Raw genomic sequence first — 21,737 nt, 5'->3', positions numbered from 1 at the left:
CTCCAGGTTTCATACATTTTATTTTTACATCATGAACTACCTGTTCTACATATTTTTATTTCAGGGGCCTAGTTTAGTCAACGAGCTTATGTGTAAGCTCGGGGACTGGATCCGTCAGGAAGGACAAGAGGATCATCGTCTCGGTGGTCGCGCCACTTGGCACTCGGACTTTGTGGGGGATATACCCCCGGGTACCACAAGATGGTACATGGGCCGCACCATCCGAGGTGACCCGGGCCATAAGATCAAGACGTGCACAGCAAGATTACAAATTGTACTAGATATTGTAATAGTACCAAATAGGATACTTTACTTGTAACCCTCCTCCTCCAGACTATATAAGGAGAGGCAGGGGTCCCCCTCAGGGAAGACAATCCATCTAGATCTCAATATAATACACCAAAGACACAGGACGTAGGGTATTACGTCGATCAGACGGCCCGAACCTGTCTAAATCGCTGTCTCTGCGCCTTGTGTCACCATCTGGTTCCTAATTACACGCACCGTCTACCGATAATCTACCACCACGGGCACCCCCCCTCGGTGGACTACCGACCATATTTCGTCGATAGTGGCGCACTAGGTAGGGCAGTGATCTATCCCAGTCAAGATCGATCCCGGCGTTTAGCCTCCGCCGAGCTCCGACCACCAGACCACGTCTCGAGCGGCTCCGCCGAACTCCGACCACCAGACCACCAGACCATGTCCCGAGCAGCTCCACCGAGCTCTGACCACCAGACCACGTCCCGAGCGGCTCCGTCGAGCTCCGACCACCGGACCACTAGACCACGTCCCGAGCGGCTCCGCTGAGCTCCGACCACCAGACCACATCCCGAGCGGCTCCGCCAAGCTCCGACCACCAGACCACGTCCCGAGCGGCTCCGCCGAGCTCCAACCACCAGACCACCAGCCCATGTCGCAATGATGATCGCCACGAAGAACGGCGCTATGACAACCGCGACCACCGTCACGACAGGTCAGAAAGCTCGAGGACCGAACAACTTCATCACCGCCGACCAGATTTCTATCCAAAGATAAGTACACTTCTAATATTTATATTTAATATAATTTTCATTACGACATTTCTCCACAACATCCTTGTCATGATTATTCTTCAAATAATGTTTGTCCATATATACAATCTTAAATATAACATACAGCTATACTTAATGCAAATCCTCGACCAGTCATGTTGACGCTCGATGCCTACAGAGACAGCCATGTCTCCGGCTCCTCCCTACACGTGCATGAGCGTCTGCCCTCTGCGTTATGGGTGGTCGACAGTGGCTCCTTAGCGACGCTTTGTTCATCCTACACGTGCACGGGCTCCGCGCCCCGCGTTATGGTTAACGGGCTAACTAGGACTGGAGACTCAGCTACATACTAACTGGTCGGGCAATTTATATCAAGTATAAACACAAACTTCACATTAACACTGATGTTTACAAAGCACCAACTACTTTATCACATCATGCTCATGACTGCTGAGCGTTATTTCTTCATCGCGGATTTTTTCTCCATAATTTATTATTTTGTACATCATGTACTACCATTCTACATATTTATATTGCAGGAATTTTGAGCTATGTTCGGGGACTTCGTCGCTCGCTTCTCGACCTACGCTCGGGGACTACCTCGATCACTCTCCGACCACAGCTCGGGGACTTCATTGCTCGCTCCTCGACCTGTGCTCGGGGACTGCCTCGATCACTCTCCGACCACAGCTCGGGGACTTCGTCGCTCGCTCCTTGACCTGTGCTCGGGGACTGCCTCGATCACTCTCCGACCATGGCTCGGAGACTTCGTCGCTCGCTCCTCGACCTGTGCTCGGGAACTGCCTCGACCACTCTTCGACCATGGCTCGGAGACTTTGCGTCTCGACTACATGTGGCTAGCAACTCGCATACAGTTGGGATATTTTTTTCTCACTTAGACCTTGCTACAAGGCTCATACCTCGCCTTCCAGCAAGCTCGGTGACTACATTGGTACGATGCACCTACCGGTGCATCTCGTATCGCCTATACGACGATTGGATTCTCAACTTAACTAGGAATTCTTTTTAGACCCTGGCACCACGTGCCTACGTCACCTACTATCAGGCTCGGGGACTAAGTGGGCACACTTCACCTTGCGGTGAATGTGTTTGTTTTTCGACTACTACGCCTCTGATGATCAAGGACGCTACGCTTCAAGACGCACTTATATTTCTTTTCAGAAATACAAGTGGGCATACTTTCCAGGACAGAAATCTTTTTCTTTCTTTTTAAGAGCACCATACATTCTTCGGACAACCTACTTCTCCGGCGACAACGGTGGTCGGAGATATCAAGAACTCAAGCCTCACTGTTCGGAGAAGGTTAAAATGGCGTGTCGTATCAGAATATATGGCGCTCGGGGACTAGCTGTGGGGGATATACCCCCGGGTACCACAAGATGGTACATGGGCCGCACCATCCGAGGTGGCCCGGGCCGTAAGATCAAGACGTGCACAGCAAGATTACAAATTGTACTAGATATTGTAATAGTACCAAATATGATACTTTACTTATAACCCTCCTCCTCTAGACTATATAAGGAGAGGCAGGGGTCCCCCTCAGGGAGGACAATCCATCTAGATCTCAATACAATACACCAAAGACACAGGACATAGGGTATTACGTCGATCAGACGGCCCAAACCTGTCTAAATCGTTGTCTTTGCGCCTTGTGTCACCATCTGGTTCCTGATTACACGCACCGTCTACCGATAATCTACCACCACGGGCACCCTCCTCGGTGGACTGCCGACCATATTTCGTCGACAGACTTCACCACCGACCAACTGGTCAGACCGTTCGGCTCATGGATTTCATCGCCGACCAGTTGGTTGGACTGTTCGACGCTCACTTCCGCTCAGGCATTCACTTCACCGTCGACCAGTTGGTTGCACTGCTCGGTGCTAATCATCAACCCATTGGTCATATTGATCGTCGCTTCGACTTCACCGACAGCTACGTTGAGTACTTGCCAGCTATGCTGGGGACTCCTCGGCCTTTGGATTCTTCGTGCAAGAGTCGCCAGCTAAGCTGGGGACTCCCTTGGCATTTGGATTTTGCTACGTCTCATCGGTGTGCTATCAAGTTGCTCCATGTTGTTCGGATCAAGGTGCTGATCTTGGGCAACATGTTTGAGGTCTTGATAAGTACATGACAGATGACGTTGGCAAGCTTTCATTAAAATTCTTTGACCCTGCTACAAAATTCATTTTTTCATCTTCCAGCAGGCTCGGAGACTAAGTGGCTACACTTCACCTAGCGGTGAATGTAGTACTTTTTCTGATTTACCCTCCTTATTGACTAAGGAGTCTAAGTGGCTACACTTCGCCTAAGGTGGAGAATTTTAAATTTTTATGTTGAGCCACTTACATCCTTCTAGCAAACTTTACTCGAGTAAGTTCAAGCCTAGCTCCCAGTTGAACTGCTCGGACATCTGCTTCAACTGCCCGGACGTCGTTTTCAACTGCTCGGACGCCTGGTTAACAGCTCGGATGCTTGTTTCAACAACTCGGCTCACAATAAAATTGGTCAGAAGCCTATCTCTGGTGATCAGCAGCAAGTTGGACAACTCGGACAAGCTCAAGATGGCGTTGCACAAAGGATACAAGGCGCTCAGGGACTAGCTGTGGTGGTAGCGTTGCTCAAAGGATACAAGGTGCTCGGGGACTAGCTGTGGGGGATATACCACCGGTACCCACAAGACAAGACATGGGTCGCGCCCCAAAGGTGGCCCAGCCCACAAGATCAAGACGTGCACTGCAAGGCTACAAGAAGATATGATTTATTGTATAATACAAAATATGATATTTTTCTTGTAACACTACCCCTCCAGAGTATATAAGGAGAGGCAGGGTCCCGTAGTGGGCATCTCCGCATATCTCAATGCAATACATCGGAACACAGGATGTAGGTATTGCATCATATTAATGGCCGAACCTATCTAAATCTTGTGTCTTGGTGTTTGTATTATCATCTAGTTCGTATCTCGCGCACCTTCATTGATTCATCTACTACCGTGGGCATACCTCTCGGTAGACTGCCGACCAGATTTTATCGACAGGGGGAGAGAGGGGGTAGGCAGGAGAAAGAAGTAGCTATTGGCATCTCAGGCATCCTCAATGGCAACTTTTAAATAGTTAGCTAGATTGGGCTTAGAAATAATTAAAAAAAAAGAACATCACAGTGGAGAGTTATTTGAGCTATGGGAGAGTTATTTCTAGGAGATCGTGTTAGAATAGCTATTTGGGTGTCGCTAGCTATTTTATCTTTTTTCCTGAAAGCTAATAGAATTATTTCTGAGTAGCTATTTAGAAACCATTAGGAGAGAGAGAGAGAGAGAGAGAGGGGGGGGGGGGGGGGTTGTTTATTGGGGAGTGTTTGTTTATTCTCGGTGGTCCATCCAGCATTGGTGAGGGTCATGTGAGGTCTGAGTACATCGATGGATTGTGGCGCAAAAGCATATCTGGATTGGGTTTCAAGGCGCCACATTGGTAAATAATGGTCCAAATCTTGATTGGCCATCTGCTTATCCTCATTCGCACGGTGGTTGCACCAGCGGCAGGTGGTTGCACCGGTGGCATGATCGTCGAGGACGCAAGAAAACATAGAACGTCTATCATTAAATCTGTTTATCCTCGTTTGCGCCGGTGGGCGGTGGCATGATCGTCGGGACGCAAGAAAGAATAAAACACCCATGATTAAGATGGATGCGGTGGAGGTATAAAATGCCCTAGGGAGTGTCACTAAACTGGCTGCAACACCAAGCACACCAGAAGCAGAAGAAGAGCCCAAGACAAGCTACACCAGCGATACGGAGGCCCGGAAGCCTAGACAACATTTACTGATGGTACAGTAGCTTAATGTAATTCATTTCATTTTCCTATTATTATTCTTATTGGCCCCATTCGCTGGACTGAAACTTGACTGCAAAACATTGTTCTGGCTGAATTGTTGCGAGAGAAAAACACTGTTCCGCCTAAAATAACAAGCCAAACAAACCGAATATGAGGTAAGCCGAACGAGACCTACCTCTCATGTATATATTGGAACGTTCCAAAACTATGGGTCGATGGGATCACGCAAGATGACGTTGACCATGGTTGTCAGCTTGCACAACCTTATCTTTCACCAGCTTGGATCTAAATCTAATGACCACAGCACCATGTTCCATTCCTCCGGCAATAAGAAATCACCCACCATCTACTCATCCCACCCGCTCATGTTCCCTCGTGTCTCTTCCGTCATCTTCTAGCGCACACAGCATAGCTGCAAGCTGAGGCACTGAAATCCCAGGCAGGAGATAATGCCAATGACAGTTGCTCATGATATTTGTTTCAACTACAAGAGAGCATGCGTTTCAGTTTTACAAAGATTTCGATCAACAGGCGCTAGCAATCAACAGTCCTTTCACATTCAATCGCCAGGTCCCAGAAAACCTTCCAGGGCATATCAGCAGAACAAAATGTTTCTGAAAGTTCCTACTTACCCACAACAAAAAACGCGACTTCATCTACAAAAGTTGGAAGTACGATATGAGCTCTATGATCTTGCACTACTCCATTCAGTTCGGCGTGCACCAACCCACACTGACAGATAGGACGCGGTCATGATGAACCCCCGAATACCTGCAATACCATGATGTTTGTTAATAATAACTGGTGGACACAAGAATTTTGAGACACGTTTCCATGAGAGCTGAAACTTACACCAGCTAAAATGTCTTTTGAAAGCGTAGATTTAGTTTTGGCATCAGTCTCCCCGACTGGTTTCTTTTGAGGAATTGGACGAGCAGTTTTTGTTTCTGGGGCATTACTGGCTTCTGCTCCTTCTGCCTTCTGCTTCTGTTTCAGTCCAGGATAACACGTTTATAAAATTTGAAGGCAAGTCACTGTGACAGTATAGTCCATGGCGATTACATCTCCCTAGGATAGGAGAAACATGATTCGACCACAGCAAGTTTATAAGATTTCATTACTAAACTGAGTCATAAAGAGCATATAACAGGACAAACATATAACAACCAGTTCGACCATAATCAATAGAACAATGAGGCCAGATACTTTACATTGGCGATTGTTCCTTTGTGGATTAAACAAAAAAAGAATCAATGAGAAAATCATCTAATATGAGTATGGATTAAGGGGCACAAACAAGTATACAGACTAGAGCCAACAGATAAACAGCAACACAAAAAAATTTCCATATCTTGTATGTATGCAAAATACGACGAACCTTTTTCCTGCGCTCTTGAATGTGCTTCAATGCGCGAGACTTTTCAACATTGGACAGGTAGTGATCACGTTGTTTCTTTGCTGCTGCTATCTCCAAGGTTAATTTCTGCTCTCTGATGTGAGTTTTCTCAGCTGCATTAATTCAAAGGATTATAAAACTTGGAAAACTATTCTAATCATCAAGCACTTTCACCAGAAGTTTAAATAACTTTTATATTTTGGACTTTTCACATACCCATTTCACCAACCAGATCATCCCATTTGAACTTCCTGAGGTATTTAATGTTCCAAATGTCATAATAAAATGGAGATCTCTTCTTCCCGCCTAATAACGTACAACATCAGCAGAGATTATTGTCCAGTGGTTGCCAAGTAAAATACAAGCTCTAAAGCACATATACTATGATCTCTGTGAAAGAGCTATACATCTAATACCCCTTCAAACAGGCTGACGGTCAACAAGTGTACAAAATGGGGCGGCAAAAGGCAGGGGGGTCATACATAATAATACATAGAACTACAAAACAAATAATAGCAAAGAAGAATAAAATGGCAACGAGAACACACCTATTTGTTCACCATTAAGCAGATTAGCCACTCTCTTGGCAACACTCTTCTTCGCAAATTCAATCCACCTAAAAGATTTTGGTAGCAGAATGAGTACGTACAAATATTGAAGAGAACACTAGAAAATGTTTGGAGGCTTCAGTAAAACTATTCACAAATGCACTAAAGCTGGTGCTGGTATGAATATTGCACATGCTTTACTTCTAGAGTAATATTTCAGATGAGGAATGCAAAGTTCTTCATAGCAGTGCATCTGTCTTTTGTGTGTGTATGTCCTGTCCAAACATACCCTTCGGCGTAAGCCTTCGCTTTAACAGTAGTATGCTTCCGATGACCTTGACCTGAAGGTGGGCATGACATATATGAATATATAAGAGACTTTTAATCGGCAAACATTGAAAAACTAATATGGTTATATTTTTAAGTTCTTAATGTCATATATTGAGAAAAATAATAAGCTATGTTACATGACCAATAAAGAGAAGCTGAAGTGATTTTTCCCTTAAATCAGACATCTAAGTTCTAACACATCAAAGAAAGAAAAAAAGGAAATCGGTGTACTGTTGTGGCAACATGCACTTCAATTAGTATGGAAACCACAATTAACACCATGCAGTGAGGCACTGAAGTTGATATTTTTCCTCTATCAAGAACTACATTTTCACAAATGGAAGCAGCACAAGCAACATGAAAATTGAGTGTCTCCCCCATAATCCAACCACATCAGACGATGAAGGCTACCACGCAATAGGATTAATAAGCTCCTGAAATATGCACTACGCTCTGCCGCTAGCTACGCCTACGCCCACCAAAACAGAAGAGAACACGAGCATCGATTTCAGGTAGCTGGTTACCTTCAGGCACGAGGTAAATCCTGAGCACCTCGCCGTACTTAGAGAGCATCTGGCGGATGTGCGACGGGTTCATGTGCGGCGGGACGCGGCTGAGGTAGCACACCCCACGCTTGCCGATCCCGCCCAGGATATTCCCCAGCCGCTTCCTCTTGCCCCCCGCTCCTTCCCCTCCTTCATCCTCGTCCTCGCTTCCAATGCCTTGCTCACCGTCCTCCAGGAAGTCATCTTCCTCCTCGTCCGTGAACTGGTCTCTCTCGGGGTGCTCCGCCATGGCTAGCTAACTGGATCAGGGCGGCAGGCGGTAGGGGAGGTAGGTGCCTGTGCGTGCGCTCCTAGCGGTGGTCTCCCTAGGCGAGGCGGCGGCAGAAGGGAGCTGGACGGCGGCGGGTTGCCGCGCGGCGCGGTTGGAACGGCGGGTCGGGCGTGGAGTGGCGGCGATGGGGTTTCGAGAGGAGTTCGGGTGGGCTAGAGAAGGACGACGGGAACCACTGGTTGGGCCGCATGGGCCCTGGGCCCCAGAGGACGGGTCGGGATTTCCTTCCGTGGGCTGAGAGGTGGTTGACTGATTGGGCCCCAAATGAAATCGGACACTACTCGAAAAGAAGGAAAAAGTCCACATTATCTCCTCAACTTTTACGAAAGTCTGTTTTTCCTCTCTGAACTCTAAAACCGGATAAACCATCTCCATGAACTTATAAAACCATTCATTTTACCACCATGACCGGTTAAAGCGGCTTTCAAAGGCCGTTTTGTCTTTTTCTTTTTTATTTATTTTGGCTGAATCTTTGAAAAATCATAGTAAATCACAATAAAATCATAAAATAAAAAATCCAATTTTGTTGGACACCACATGAGTAGATCTACACAGTGAACATATAATATGATATTTTTTAGTACAAATTTTTTGTTGAAGCTTTAGATATATGCTTTTCTATAATTAATTCATAGCTGCATTTTCTATAGTCCAATTGTGGTAAAATTTTTATGGTGGATTAATTATTATATGTTTGAATTGTAGTAAAAATTCCATAGTCATTGGATCATGTATAACTAAGTTATAGATTTATAAATATTTTTTAACAAGCTTACACCTAAATAAATCTACTAAGTTGTACATGATTCAATGAATATAAAATTTTTAATACAGTTCAAGCATACAATAATTAGCCCACAGTAAAAATTTCACCACAATTGGACCATAGAACTACAACTATGAATTAATTATAGAAAAGCATAGATCCAAAGCTACAGCAAAAAAAATTATACTAAAATATACCATATTATATATTCACTGTGTAGATCTACTCATGTGGAGTCCAAAAAAATTAGATTTTTTATTTTATGATTTTTTTGTGATTTACTATAATTTTTCAAAGATTCAGCCAAAATAAATAAAAAAGAAAAACACAAAAACGCTTTTGAAAACCACATATAACTAGTTAGGGAGGTAAAACAAATGGTTTTAAAAGTTTAGAGATGTGGTCTACCCGGTTTTAGAGTCCAGGAGAAAAAACAGACTTTCACAAAAATTGAGGGACGTAATGTAGACTTTTTCCCAAAATGAAAAAAAGAGAGTAATGCAACACTGCTCACTGAATCACTGTCCAGCTTTTCTGCAGACCTAGGGTCCGTTCAGTTCTTACAGAACCGCTCCCTGGAACCGTTCCTGGTCGGATTGTTTGCCATATTTACATAAACAAACAGGCCTTAATGAGGATGGAGATCGCCTGTTCTTATACAAGATAGAAAGAAACTGTTGGCGAATCATGCCACGGGAGGATAGGCCTGCGCAGGTTGCCTTCATCTTCTACGTGAGACTTGAGAGCGAGGTAGTATGTATCATTAGTCATTACCAAGGTGGTTACATACTTGCATCCATGTAGACACTGACAACACTCGAAATACCATTCATATAATATTATCCTCGAACGGACTGCGGCAATCTATTTACTTTTGTGAGATAGGCAATATTATAATTTTGAGTCCCTAATTTTGTTAAATGGCACGATTTTCCAAACTTGTTAAATGGTGTATTGTAAGTTCATTTTTAGACCATGCTTAATTGCTAACCATTGTGGTGCATGTACCATCGTATTCCAACATACAATCATCTTCCATATACGATAGCACTGGCGCCCGGACGCCCACGGCTGCTTCGCCCCATCCGCTTGGATTCGCGTGCCACCCACGCCAGATCCGTTTCCACGCTTGCATCCGAACCGTCTGCTTCAGACCCACGCTGCTAGGATGACTCGCCCCGCCACTTCCACACCGCCGCGGCGCCCATCTCTTCCAGGCCGCCCGGAAGACTCGCCCCCGCCTCTTCCACAACAGCACCGTGCGACCTGTGCCTCCTCCCTACACCGCTGGCGGCGGCCTGCACCTCCTCCACACGTCGGTGGCCGCGTTTGGCCCTGCCTGTCCTCATGGACACCAACGCTGGTGGTCTGCACTTGCAATATGAAACACTCAAATACAACATACATTTAAAACAGATGCAACATTTGGGACATACGCTTGCAACATGTGTATGAAACATATGCAATATCTAGATAAAACAATTACAACATGAAAAACACTTACTATAACATAAGACTGAAACGGTTCAAACATTTGAAACATACTGTTGTAACATATGTATGAAAACATATGCAACATCCACATAAAAAATGATTGCAACATACGTCTGAAAACAGATAAAACATTTTTAACCAACGCTTGCAACATGCTTCTAAAACACGTACAACATATACAACATGTGCAACATCCCCCAATCTACTTTTGCAACATCCATAAGAAACAACTGCAACATACCTTTAAAACGACTGAAACACCTAAAGCATACATTTCCAACACAGGGGAGGGGAAGCCTGGGCCGGTCGATTCCAGCCGTCGGGGTCGGAGCCGACAGCGCACGAGCACCACCGCCTACCGGGCTTGGCTCGACAGCGACGGTGGGGGATGGGGGAGAGGAGCGCCATGGCCGCCAGGGCGGGGGAACTTGGTCGCTCGGGTGAGAGACGGCGCTGCCGAGGGTGGGGAGGGCGTCGCGCCGGGGTGGAGAGCCACCCACTCCCCTGCAACACCGTCGCGCCACCTCCATGGATCTCATCGGAGGCGAGTGAATCTCGCCTAGGGTAGGGGAGAGGGCCGCCGGATCTACGGGTACTGGAGGACGCTAGGTGTTGGTGCACTGCGATAGGGAATGAGGAGCATGGAAGGAGTAAGGGCGGGAGCAGAGCGAGACGTACGGGAGTCGATTTTGTTTCTTTAGACTAGCAGCACATGCTGCAATGAGTGGAGCGACAAGTCTCTTAACAGTAGCTTTTGCGTTCCATATACCATCGTCTTCCATATATACCTGAGAATCGTCTTCCATAAGTAAAGTGGATGGATTCAGATATCACGTGCCCTTAAATCCGGCTTGATCCGCTTCTTTTTTCATCCGGAACAGTATTTTCCTCTCACAAATTCATCCAGATTCATCCAGATTCCTCTAAAATTCCTCCAAACAAACGGGGCCCTAACATGGATACGAGTACAGCCAAGACTTGTGATTAAACCATCATTATGGACAAAGAAACGGAGAATCGTCCTCCATGTGTGGAGTGGATTCAGATATAATATGGATACGAGTACAGCCAATACTTGTGGATTAAAAAACAGATACAATATCGATACGAGTGATATAATATCGAGGATAGATTAAAACACACCATTTTAGATTAAAAACCCGCAACATTTAAAATTAAGCATTGCAAAGAGAACTCATTAACTCCGCCCAGCACATAACATCGCCCAGCAGTTCCGCTATTTCAAGATAAACAGATATTCAAAAATCTGGCAGCACTCAACAATAAACTCCAACCAACATTTCTATAACAAGGTAACTAGAAGGGATAAACTCTCGCATCCCAGCACAAACTTTAAGCGCTGCCGGCTGTTGCCCAATCTCAGCATTTGAACTCTAGATCTTGTTGAAAGCAACAATGTCGCAACTCTGAACGTACTCATTGATTGGCTCTTCCGTAAGGTGATCCTCAATTAGGCTGTCGACGGACACAAGATCGTCGACAATCGTCAACATAATAGTCAGCTTCTTGATGCCGTATCCAACAGGCACAAGCTTTGCTGTATCACAAGTTCATGTCAAATGGTTAATACAGACACAAGCTTTGTTGTATTCCAAGTTTATGCCAAATGGTTAATACAGGCAAATCGGTAGCATAGCATAGTAAGCAGACAGAAACAAGTAACTTACATGCTCCCCAAGTGAGACCCTCCATCTGGACACTGCGAACAGCCTCCTCCAGCTTCTTCATATCAGTTTCATCGTCCCATGGTTTGACATCCATAAGGACAGAGGATTTACCACCTGTAAATATATGTAAAGCCATAAATAAGTAACAAGACCTAAAAGTCAAACCTCTGCAAGAATTAACTTCTGCAAGAATTTCAAGTGATTATAAGAAACACTAACAAGACCTAAACGTCAAACTTCTGCAACAATTCCAAGTGATTAAAAGGAACTATATAGGTTAACACTCCTAACTGAAAATTATGCATACTTTCTTTCTTTTTGGATGAGGCCTTGGCAGCGGCGCGCTCATCAGCAGCCTTCTTGTCCTCCTCGGTTTCATCCCCGAAAAGATCAAGGTCATCATCATCCTCAGCCTGTAAAGAATTAAAAGCTTACTTCAACAAGGATAACTCGACAACATAAAAAATGTTAAAGCAATGAGAATCAAACCTATGACAAACTACATTACGGTTTCCAGATTTTAGTTTTAGTTAGTTGAGATTACATCAGAAGATAGTGAAGACAAAAAATGCATTGATATAGAGCATCCTCAAACTCCGCTACTACTTCAAGATTTTAGTTTCAGTTAGGAGATTACACCAACTTGTTTGGGACTTAAAGGCTTTGTTGTTGTTGTTAGGAGATTACACCAGTTCAACAACCGAGTATTGCAGAAATGCATATGTTGAGATGGATTTGTGGTCACAGAAGAATGGACTGAGTTAGGAACGATGATATACATGACCGCCTAGGGTAGCACCAATTGAAGAAAAGCTTGTCCAACATCGGTTGATGTGGTTTGGTCATGTCCAAAGGAGACCATCAGAGGCACCAGTGCATTGTGGAGTCCTAAGCCAAGCTAATAATGTGAGGAGAGGTAGAGGTAGACCAAAATTGACATGATGGGAGGCAATAAAAAGATATTTGAAAGCTTGGGATATACCTAGAGATCTATGTTTGAATAGGAGTGCTTGGAAAACAGCTATTGATGTTCCTGAACCATGACTAGGGGCTCTTGGTGGGTTTCAACTCTAGCCTACCCCAACTTGTTTGGGACTGACAGGCTTTGTTGTTGTTGTTGTAGGAGATTACACCAGCGGAAGACAGTGGCTTTAGTTTCAGTTAGGAGATTACACCAGCAGAAGACAGTGACGACAAAAAACCAAGCATTGATATATAGCATCCTTGGCATGCAATCAATCACACAACGATGAAGACAGTGATATTTATAATACAATCTAAAAATCAGAAACATAGATCGACTGGAGTTTCTTCTTAAGCAATCATTGAAAATTGTACCATGCTAAATCGAACAGAACAGCAGTGCCTCATTGCTTGACCAATAAGACAGATGGGTATAAACAAAAAAAAAAGATGGGGTAATATGGCTTAGGATGGGGAGAACAAACCTCAGCAGCAGGAGCAGCTGCTGCGGGAGATGATCCCGCTGGCAGATTTACACCAACAGCCTTACCAGGGAATCTGCAACCAGTGAAAGACATCAATCTACGACACTTACAAATTTGCAATTTGCAATCAGTGAAATAAATCAAACCTGAATCTGTAACCAGTGAAAATCAGTCTACTACAATTACAAATTTGCAATCAGTGAAATAAATCGAACCTTGAGGCTAGAGCCGCAGAGATGGTCTCGTACCAGCGGGCTGCATTAGGAAACTCAGCGCCAGGCTTCGACGGCACCGCCGCAAAGACCTTAATGTCATCCTTAGTAATCGCATCACTGCACAGGCAGCAGCACAAGAACTCTAAGTAATCAGTGCCCCGTGGCCGGTGGACATCTCAAGAGAAATTTGCTAAATTTGAAGCGGAAACAACAAGATCTCTTATCACGGTCATCATCATAACAGCGCTAATAATCGACAACCGGGGTAATTAAGCACAAATCGCTACCAATCAACAGATCTAATCAGCTACAAGTATAGCAGCGCTCACCCTGAAACGTATGTCTTGCCCGCGAGGTGCGCCTCCAGGGTCTTGAGGCCGTCGGCGGTGTGGAGATCGGAGAAGACGGCCATCGTATCGATCGGCGAGAAGTAAGTCGTCAGCTGCGACTTTATCGGGGAAGTGAGACGGGCTGCGGCGGCGGCTAAAATCTCAAACCCTAGAGACGGAGGAAAGAGGAGCAGGGCGAGCCGCGACAGCCGCTTATTTATATCTGGCGGCGCTGGCGCGTGTGGGACCCACCTGTCAGAAGTCGTGCACGAGCCGGACACCGAGCGCCCGTGTGATTAGGCATCTACGATGAGGATATTCCCTATGCATCACAGGGACCGTACGGGCCGTCGGACCGGCATATACGATCAACGGACGGCTCAGATCTATCATCTCTTTGGATAGGCGCCTTCGTCTTCCCCAAGCGGCAACAGCACGCCCCCCTTCTCATCCTCTCCGGCGCCGTCCCGCCCACTCCCATGGCCTCCCTCGCCATCCCGGCCTTGCGCTCGGCGGGAGCCAAGCTCGCCAGCACCACAGCCACGAAGCCTTGGAAGCCCGCTTGCCAATGCGCTTGCGTGTCCGGTGGCCATGGCGGGGAGTCGTCGGCTCGGGCCGCGGAGGCTGAGGCAGAGCAGACGGCGGTGAGCAAGGCCAGGCCAAGGTTTAGGTGGGACACGTTCGGGTCCGACCTGACCGAGCCACAGCAGCGGGCGGTTCGGGGCCTGTCTCCGAAGCTGCCCAACCGCTGCAAGGCCCTGGTGGCACGCGTGGTGTGCCTGTGCCCCGGGGACGAGAGCCTTGGCGCGTTGCTCGCGTACTGGGTGAAAGCGATGAAGCCCAAGAGGGCGGATTGGTTGCTGGTTCTCAAGGAACTCAAGGCCATGGAGAGCCCGCTGCTTGCAGAGGTCAGTGACAGAGAGCATCTCCCTTCGTGTCGTCTGATAGAACTCTGAACTTCTGAAGGATCGTGTGCTGTTATGACAGTTAGCATAATGAATGTAGATCGTTTGGTGGTGTATTTCGACCAAATGTTCTCAACTTTCTGCTGTGCTTGGTTGAAACTTCAAGGTTTCAAATTATTACTACTCTTTTGCCCACAATCTCCTCACTAACTGTGGTTTGCTGACTTCTGATTTTTAAGGCGTTGACAGTTACTCTGTTAGCAATAGGCTTACGAGTCTAGTAATTTAGCATGACCAGTTGATGAGTCAAGTAATTTAACGAAGGTCCGGTATGTTTGGTAGGTACTGGAGCATGCATTGCTGGAAAATTCTTTCGAAGCAAATGTTCGCGACTACACCAAGTTGATCCACATCTATGGCAAGCAGAAGCTACTGCAGAAAGCTGAGGATGCATTTGCCACCATGAAAGGCAGAGGTTTCCCTTGTGATCAGGTCATGCTGACTGCACTGATGGACATGTACAGTAAGGCCGGAAATCTGACCCGCGCAAAGGAAATATTCGGAGAAATCGTGTTGCTCGGTCTTCCACTGGATAAGCGCGCATACGGCTCGATGATCATGGCTTATATCAGGGCTGACATGTTGCAGGAAGCAGAAGATTTGATCAAAGAAATGGAGGACCAGCAGATGTTCGCAGGAAAGGAAGTTTACAAGGCATTGCTGAGAGCCTATTCATACAGAGGCGATTCAGATGGCGCACAGCGGATTTTCGATGCCATACAGTTTGCAGGGATAGTGCCTGACACGAAGTTGTGTGCACTTCTGATGAATGCTTACTGCCTCTCGAATCGAATCGATGAAGCTGTTTGTGTCATCTGTAATATGAGAAGTGCAGGAGTCAAACCTTGTGACAAATGTATTGCCTTAGTATTGGGCGCTTATGAGAAGGTGAGCATGTTAAAAACAGCACTGGAATTTTTGACAGAGCTTGAAGAAAACGGTGTTTCAATTGGCCAAGAGCCCTCTCAGTTGCTTGCGGCGTGGTTCAGGAAACTTGGGGTAGTTCACGAGGTCGAACAGGTTCTGAGAGACCTCTCATCAGAAGACATGGCGAGTAAACCAAGTTTTGCAGTTTCTTTAGAACAGTAGTAGTGATCTATTGGTAGCATTGTTAAAAGTTTTGGCACTGTATTTCCAAGCAAATAGTAACATATAACGCTCTTGAATATTCACTAACCTGTAGCTGAGCCATATGACGTACATCCAGTAGCATAATTTCAATTTTTCAATGTTGCGAACTCAAATGTCAAATATAATACCGAACACACATATCTTCAGCCATTCAGAAGTGTGATAAGCTTCTCTTCAATGCTTCCTTGTTCCTCTATCCGAGTTGCTTGAGTTTTTCTCAAGTCAATTGCATCCTGAATTTCCAAAGATAAATACTGCAGGCCTGCAGCAGCTATACTCAATATGCGTTATAAGGGTTATATCTGAAATTCTGAATGTAATCGCAACAGCTATACCGTTATATTCATGAACCATAACCTCATTACACTGTAAACTCAGCAAGGGGTTAATAACATGTGACAGCATTTACCACAAGTGAAAAGCTTACTTGAGGCCCAATTGGCTCAATTGACGTATATAAATAAGATTCACAATTAAATTCGAGATTCTAAATAACTACTCATCACTGTCATCAGTTTTGGACCTTTTCTTTATCTTCTTCTTCTTCCCTTCAGTGGCTGTCTTAGGCTCAACATCCTCAGACGTGTCTCGGTTCTTCTTTTTCTTCTTCTTTGGAGTCTCATCTTGTTTGATATCATCACTGAGTCATCCATGGCTTCGCCGTCCGACTGAGTTTTAGACTTCTTTTTCTTGCCTTTCTTAGCAGACACATCATTCTTCTCATTACCTGCAAAATAATTTTTGCAATGAGTGTAAATTAATTTGATATGGTTATTAGAAACATGAATTCAAATTTAGTGTTTGTGGAACCACAAGGAGGGGGTATATCCTTACCATCAACATCCTCCGAAACCGCATTAATACCCTCAATGGCGGCTTTCATCACATCAAGGTTCTTACGAGGTGCGACACCCTTGTCGTAGAAGTCTAGTCTCTCCTCAACTTGTTCACGCAGCTTCTGTCCAAAAATGGATGTATTCAACTCTGGAATCCAAACAGTAACGGTCAGGAGTCTCAGAACAGGGTATCAGCATATGTAAAGTTTACAAACAAGTTGTGCAACTGACCTCAATAACAATCAATGCGTGAAGCAATGGAACACTTGTTTGCCAGGTATCGAGCCATTCGACCCTTGTTCTTAGCTGATGCACGACCAATGAATGATGAGTGGAATATGAGGCCATACTTTGGTGTATTTCCACGAGTTTTCAGAGCTCTGCAATTAAATAAAGAAGGACAACCAAAAAGAATTCAGAGGCATAAAGGGAGAAGTTTTAATACTTATGACAACAGACAATAGTCAGGATTCAAGTAACAAACTATTAGGACTTCAAAGCATAGTTTTGATATCAATAGGAGGCTAACAATGCAAAAACAGCTTGTAAGTACCTGAAAAGTGCCTTTTCAGCGCCAAGTATTTGAAGAGTGGAGGCAGCGCACTTGGCAAGATTGGAAAGACTGCCAGCATGAGAGATTAGTCGAGCTCTAACAACTTCTCCAATCAAAGAGGTCAGGTTGGGTGCAATATCGTTCATCTTTGTTACGAGATACTCATAGAGCTTTTTACGGTATTCAGATAGATTCATGACCCTTTGGGCAAACTGTTGGACATTGATCAAATCAACTGGTGAAAGATCCTGGCCTGAAAAATACAACAGCAAAAAAGAAGTTAACAACTTACATAAAGACATCAGTACTTCAACTATTGCAGAATTAGTTGTTGATGTATTGTTATCCATAGATGCCTTTGCTGCTTCAACAATTTCTTTCGCCTTATCCTCATCTCCAATTAGATCTGCTAAAGCTGGAATGTCTTTCTCTGCTAAGTCAGATTTGTTTACCACAAACTTGGCAATCTTAGCATAGAGGTAATTGTCATTTATAATTTTGACTAGCTCTGGAAAATGCCAGGAATACCACTCCCTGCATTATGGTTAAGTAATCTGTTAATACAGCCAAACCAACATCACCATCACACAGAATATTCAAAAGATAGTTGTATCATCAAGAATGATCAATGAAGTTAGATTTACCGTGATATCAATTACAAACATAACAATGAGTATATACGACGACATGATGAGTTATAAGTGGAGTTACATAATCTTTCACACATGCATCAACAACATTTTGTAAAATCACTCAAGTGTATTCAGCATTACAGAGTTGAGAATTGATGAAAAATTTATGACAAAATACATTTAGAATAAACTCCCTTTCTCTAAAGCACAGCGTTAAAAAAATTCCTTTACTCTGAAGCATAGCAGATATTAGAAATTAGATACACTTTCCGGTGGCACTTCTATAGACTAAAGTGAAGAAAAAATGGCAGTGTGTTACAGAATTCCAGAATGACATGACTGCAGATCAGAATGTCATGGCAGCATAAGCAAACAAAACAAAAGGATCATGGGCAATCAAATACATTTTTAGAGTTATCCAGAATGTATGTGGGTACCAAGTCAAGGTGCTGTTAAAAAAATGGAGTCGAGGTGAGCAATCATCACATCATCTAAGAAGAAGCGCTGGATGGTAAATAGCTTTGACTAAATGGAAAATGTTAGGCTAACCTCACTCTCATGGAGAAGGAATTGATATCCTTATCGAGTGTGTCCAACAGAAAGATAGCTTGAATCACCATATTATCCACACGGTTCACATTGAACTTGACCTTGGCCCTGCTATAACTATGACCCAGGCCTAGCTGAGCCTTCTCCAGGTCAGATTCCTGCAATTTTGTTACATATAAGCAACAAGTAGTTAGGCCTGATGAAATGCTCGTGGGATCTATACTGTGTAACTCCCAGGGCCAAAGCCATCCAAAACCACAGATTTTGGCTCCACAAGCAAAATTAACCAGAAAATAAAATTTCTCAAGTATTCAGATAATGTGATAAGCAACAAGACAATTTACAACCCTCCAGATTCCAAAATTGGACCAGTAACAAAACTGATGTCAGATAAAGAAGTTTGGGGGAATTCCTTGTGAGCCATTAAAAAAGATCGCAATCCCCTGTGAGCCACTGGAAAAGTTCAGCGGACTTCAGCGCAACTTTTTTTTGTCCTCCATGCCACTGCCGTCAGATTGGGCTCTAACGGTGTCAAACTGCAGGCGTGAAAAGTCGAAAATACCCTTAAGTCTAAATATGTCATTAATTTTTTTTTTAGCATATTAACGACTTCAAATAAAAAAACTCAAAACTAGAAAGTTGTAGATCCCGTCGAGATCTATAATTTTCATATAAAAATTATCTTCATTTAATTCCGCAAAAAAAGATATGATTTGATATGATTAATATATCCTCCACAAAAGAGCGGCAGCACCCATCAATATCTTTTTTGCGGTATTAAAAGAAGATAATTTTTATATGAAAATTATAGATCTCGACGAGATCTACAACTTTCTAGTTTTGAGTTTTTTCATTTGAAGTCGTTAAGATGCTCAAAAAAATTAATGACATATTTAGACTTAAGGGTATTTTTAACTTTTCACACATGCAGTTTGACACCGTTAGAGCCCAATCTGACGGCAATGGCACGGAGGGAAAAAAAAAGTTGGAGCAGCGAAGCTGACGTCCGTTGAACTTTTCTAGTGGCTCACAGGGATTGAGCTCTTTTTTAATGGCTCACAAGGAATTCCCCAAGAAGTTTCGTTTAGAAGTGAAATTCATCACCTTGAGTTGGTTGATGAACTGATCGAAGTGCAGCCGCACTCCCCGGAGCAGCTCCTGGACGAACTCATTGCTCTGGCAGGGGATCCCCGTGGCCTCAGTGATGTGGGACCCGACCTTGGGCTCTGTGACACCGAGACTGTATTTGGCCTTCTTTCCCTCCTTCACCTTGGGCAGATTGAGCTCCAGGAAGTTCCTCAGCTCGCCGGTCATGATCCCTGCACAGCCCACTCAACGCCTCACAAGTCACAATTCATTCGGGTTGGGCACCGTGGGACTGAGGAGAGGGCGGGGGCGAGATAGCATGGTACCTTCGGAGATGGCGTTGCACTGGTAGAGCGCGTCGACGGCGGAGGAGAAGGGGGAGAAGCCGGTGAGTTTGACGGGCTTGCCGAAGCGCTGCAGGTCCAAGCACGGACGCGCGGACGGCGTCCACGCTCTGCCCAATCTCATCGATGCCGTACAGGTGGAACAGAGCGTACCCCGACGCCGACTCGAAGAGCAGGTACAGCGCCATCTCTTCGCCGCGCGCTTCGCCGGCGGGCGGGCGGCGGCAGAGGAGGAGATGGGATGGGTGTGGACCCACCGAGGGCTAGGGTTTTAAGAGAGGAAAGAGGAATGACTTCACGGGAGCAATTTACGGTCGGTCCGTTCGCCCGGGCTAACACGAATTTGGATGAATTTGAAGAGATTTGTGAGAAGAAAATATTGTTTTAGATGAAAAAAAAAACTGATCAAGTTAAATTTAAAAGCACGCGAACGGGGCTTACATTGAGAAAATATGCACACATCGAATCGTAAAAAAAACTCTTAGAAAAAAACATATTTAGAAGTTTTCAAAAGAATTATAAATTTATATTTGATAGAATTTGAGATTCAAACTCTTGTTATAAAAATTTATACGAAAAAAATCAAGTGCATATGTGCTAGAAGATAGTTCTCAATAAATTTCATCGTTCTATATACATGTGCATCTAAAATTGATTATTGCCAATTGATTTTGAATTTTAAATTTTATGACAATCTAGATGCACTATGGATGTGCATTATTTTGAAATCTCTTCAGTATAGTTTTCTAGGAGTTTTCATGATACCACCGGAATGTGATTTGAACTTAAATTTTCTATTTATGTTTAGGTTTTATGGTTCGCGCATCGAATTGTCCCCAACTGTTATAATCTGTCATTTCCAAATAGCTTCATCTATAGACAGATTTCGACTCCTATAAATTTTATCAAAGAACAAATTATTTTATATAAGTGTACAGCTTATGAGATCACCATAATTTGATGGTTGGCAAAATTAATTCTACCGAATTACCATTTTAGGACAAATAGAAGATTCAGGGAGACTAGCCGCACTATGTACAACACTAAAACCATTGTTTTGAGTTGTAGACACATGAACCACGTTAACTATCAATTAGTCCATGCATATAGATGAGGTAACCTTACAAAAGCCTACAACATGCACTTGCAATTGACATGGCCTATCGACTTAAAAAAAAAACCTTATGTTCTCAGCGATCATTGTGATTTTGTACTCCTTATCCACCTATATAGTTTCCTATATCTTCCTCGACATCTCATCTTCAGCGCCAGCAGATTTTTGGTGTAGGAATTTTATGTTTGAGGTCTTGAGATTGAGTGGTCCTTTGTGTTTTTCTACCACATTTCTAAATTATATATACTAGTTCATTTTAGCTTAGTTTCATTAAATTATCTCTAAAATATAATTTATTTTGGCTTCGATAAAGTCAGAAAAGTCTAACTTATGACAAAACTAAGTGAATTATAATTTAGAGCGGAGCAAGCACATTTTTACATAAATCTTTGTTTTTTCTGTAGTCCCATGACACCTCAAAAAATGAGAACCCTACCGCGCATTTGGATGGTTGGCACTTGGCAGGTTGGAACCTGGGAGCAAAATTATGAAAAGTATATAATGTGCTAATACTAATTATAACCAATGTTTTAAATCTTCGCCTATGGTATTTAGCTGATGGTTTTATTACCACGGCCAATCTAGGCG

The 21,737-nt window shown here is 44.1% G+C and overlaps 3 protein-coding genes and 1 pseudogene across 3 annotated transcripts; 1 reads left to right on the top strand and 3 right to left on the bottom strand.

Annotated features, from left to right (window-relative positions):
• Positions 1-5,174: 5,174 nt before the first annotated feature.
• Positions 5,175-8,453, bottom strand: LOC136547420 (pre-rRNA-processing protein ESF2-like). Its single transcript, XM_066539369.1, has 7 exons — positions 7,687-8,453; positions 7,122-7,173; positions 6,833-6,900; positions 6,501-6,590; positions 6,267-6,397; positions 5,741-5,875; positions 5,175-5,659 (listed from the first exon to the last, which is right to left on the bottom strand). The coding sequence occupies exons 1-7, from the start codon at positions 7,955-7,957 to the stop codon at positions 5,639-5,641; spliced, it is 768 nt and encodes a 255-aa protein (XP_066395466.1). The 5' UTR covers positions 7,958-8,453; the 3' UTR covers positions 5,175-5,638.
• Positions 8,454-11,404: 2,951 nt separating this feature from the next.
• LOC136542779 (elongation factor 1-beta) lies at positions 11,405-14,129 on the bottom strand. The gene is made up of 6 exons (XM_066535374.1): positions 13,940-14,129; positions 13,611-13,727; positions 13,396-13,468; positions 12,255-12,360; positions 11,948-12,061; positions 11,405-11,817 (listed from the first exon to the last, which is right to left on the bottom strand). The coding sequence occupies exons 1-6, from the start codon at positions 14,020-14,022 to the stop codon at positions 11,654-11,656; spliced, it is 657 nt and encodes a 218-aa protein (XP_066391471.1). The 5' UTR covers positions 14,023-14,129; the 3' UTR covers positions 11,405-11,653.
• Positions 14,130-14,259: 130 nt separating this feature from the next.
• Positions 14,260-16,225, top strand: LOC136542777 (pentatricopeptide repeat-containing protein At1g01970-like). Its single transcript, XM_066535371.1, has 2 exons — positions 14,260-14,847; positions 15,187-16,225. Exons 1-2 carry the CDS (start codon positions 14,419-14,421, stop codon positions 15,991-15,993), a joined length of 1,236 nt encoding a protein of 411 aa, XP_066391468.1. The 5' UTR covers positions 14,260-14,418; the 3' UTR covers positions 15,994-16,225.
• A 118-nt stretch (positions 16,226-16,343) lies between these two features.
• LOC136542776 (nucleolar protein 56-like) lies at positions 16,344-20,341 on the bottom strand (annotated as a pseudogene).
• Positions 20,342-21,737: the final 1,396 nt, after the last annotated feature.

This window comes from Miscanthus floridulus, chromosome 3 (genome assembly GCF_019320115.1).
Source record: "Miscanthus floridulus cultivar M001 chromosome 3, ASM1932011v1, whole genome shotgun sequence".
In the NCBI taxonomy this organism is placed as follows: Eukaryota; Viridiplantae; Streptophyta; class Magnoliopsida; order Poales; family Poaceae; genus Miscanthus; species Miscanthus floridulus.
The sequence above is the reverse complement of the archived record's forward strand: the minus strand, read 5'-3'. Positions and strand labels throughout refer to the sequence as shown.

Excerpts from the sequence above, each read along its gene's own strand:
- LOC136542777 (XM_066535371.1), top strand. The coding sequence starts at position 14,419 with ATGGCCTCCCTCGCCATCCCGGCCTTGCGCTCGGCGGGAGCCAAGCTC. Across the intron at positions 14,848-15,186 it reads AGAGCCCGCTGCTTGCAGAG|GTACTGGAGCATGCATTGCT; the intron begins GTCAGTGACAGA and ends TATGTTTGGTAG.
- LOC136542779 (XM_066535374.1), bottom strand. The coding sequence starts at position 14,022 with ATGGCCGTCTTCTCCGATCTCCACACCGCCGACGGCCTCAAGACCCTG. Across the intron at positions 13,728-13,939 it reads GGCAAGACATACGTTTCAGG|TGATGCGATTACTAAGGATG; the intron begins GTGAGCGCTGCT and ends CTGCCTGTGCAG. Across the intron at positions 12,062-12,254 it reads CTCATCCAAAAAGAAAGAAA|GTGGTAAATCCTCTGTCCTT; the intron begins GTATGCATAATT and ends ATATATTTACAG.
- LOC136547420 (XM_066539369.1), bottom strand. The coding sequence starts at position 7,957 with ATGGCGGAGCACCCCGAGAGAGACCAGTTCACGGACGAGGAGGAAGAT. Across the intron at positions 6,591-6,832 it reads GCTTAATGGTGAACAAATAG|GCGGGAAGAAGAGATCTCCA; the intron begins GTGTGTTCTCGT and ends GTACGTTATTAG. Across the intron at positions 5,876-6,266 it reads TTCAAGAGCGCAGGAAAAAG|AAGCAGAAGGCAGAAGGAGC; the intron begins GTTCGTCGTATT and ends GGACTGAAACAG.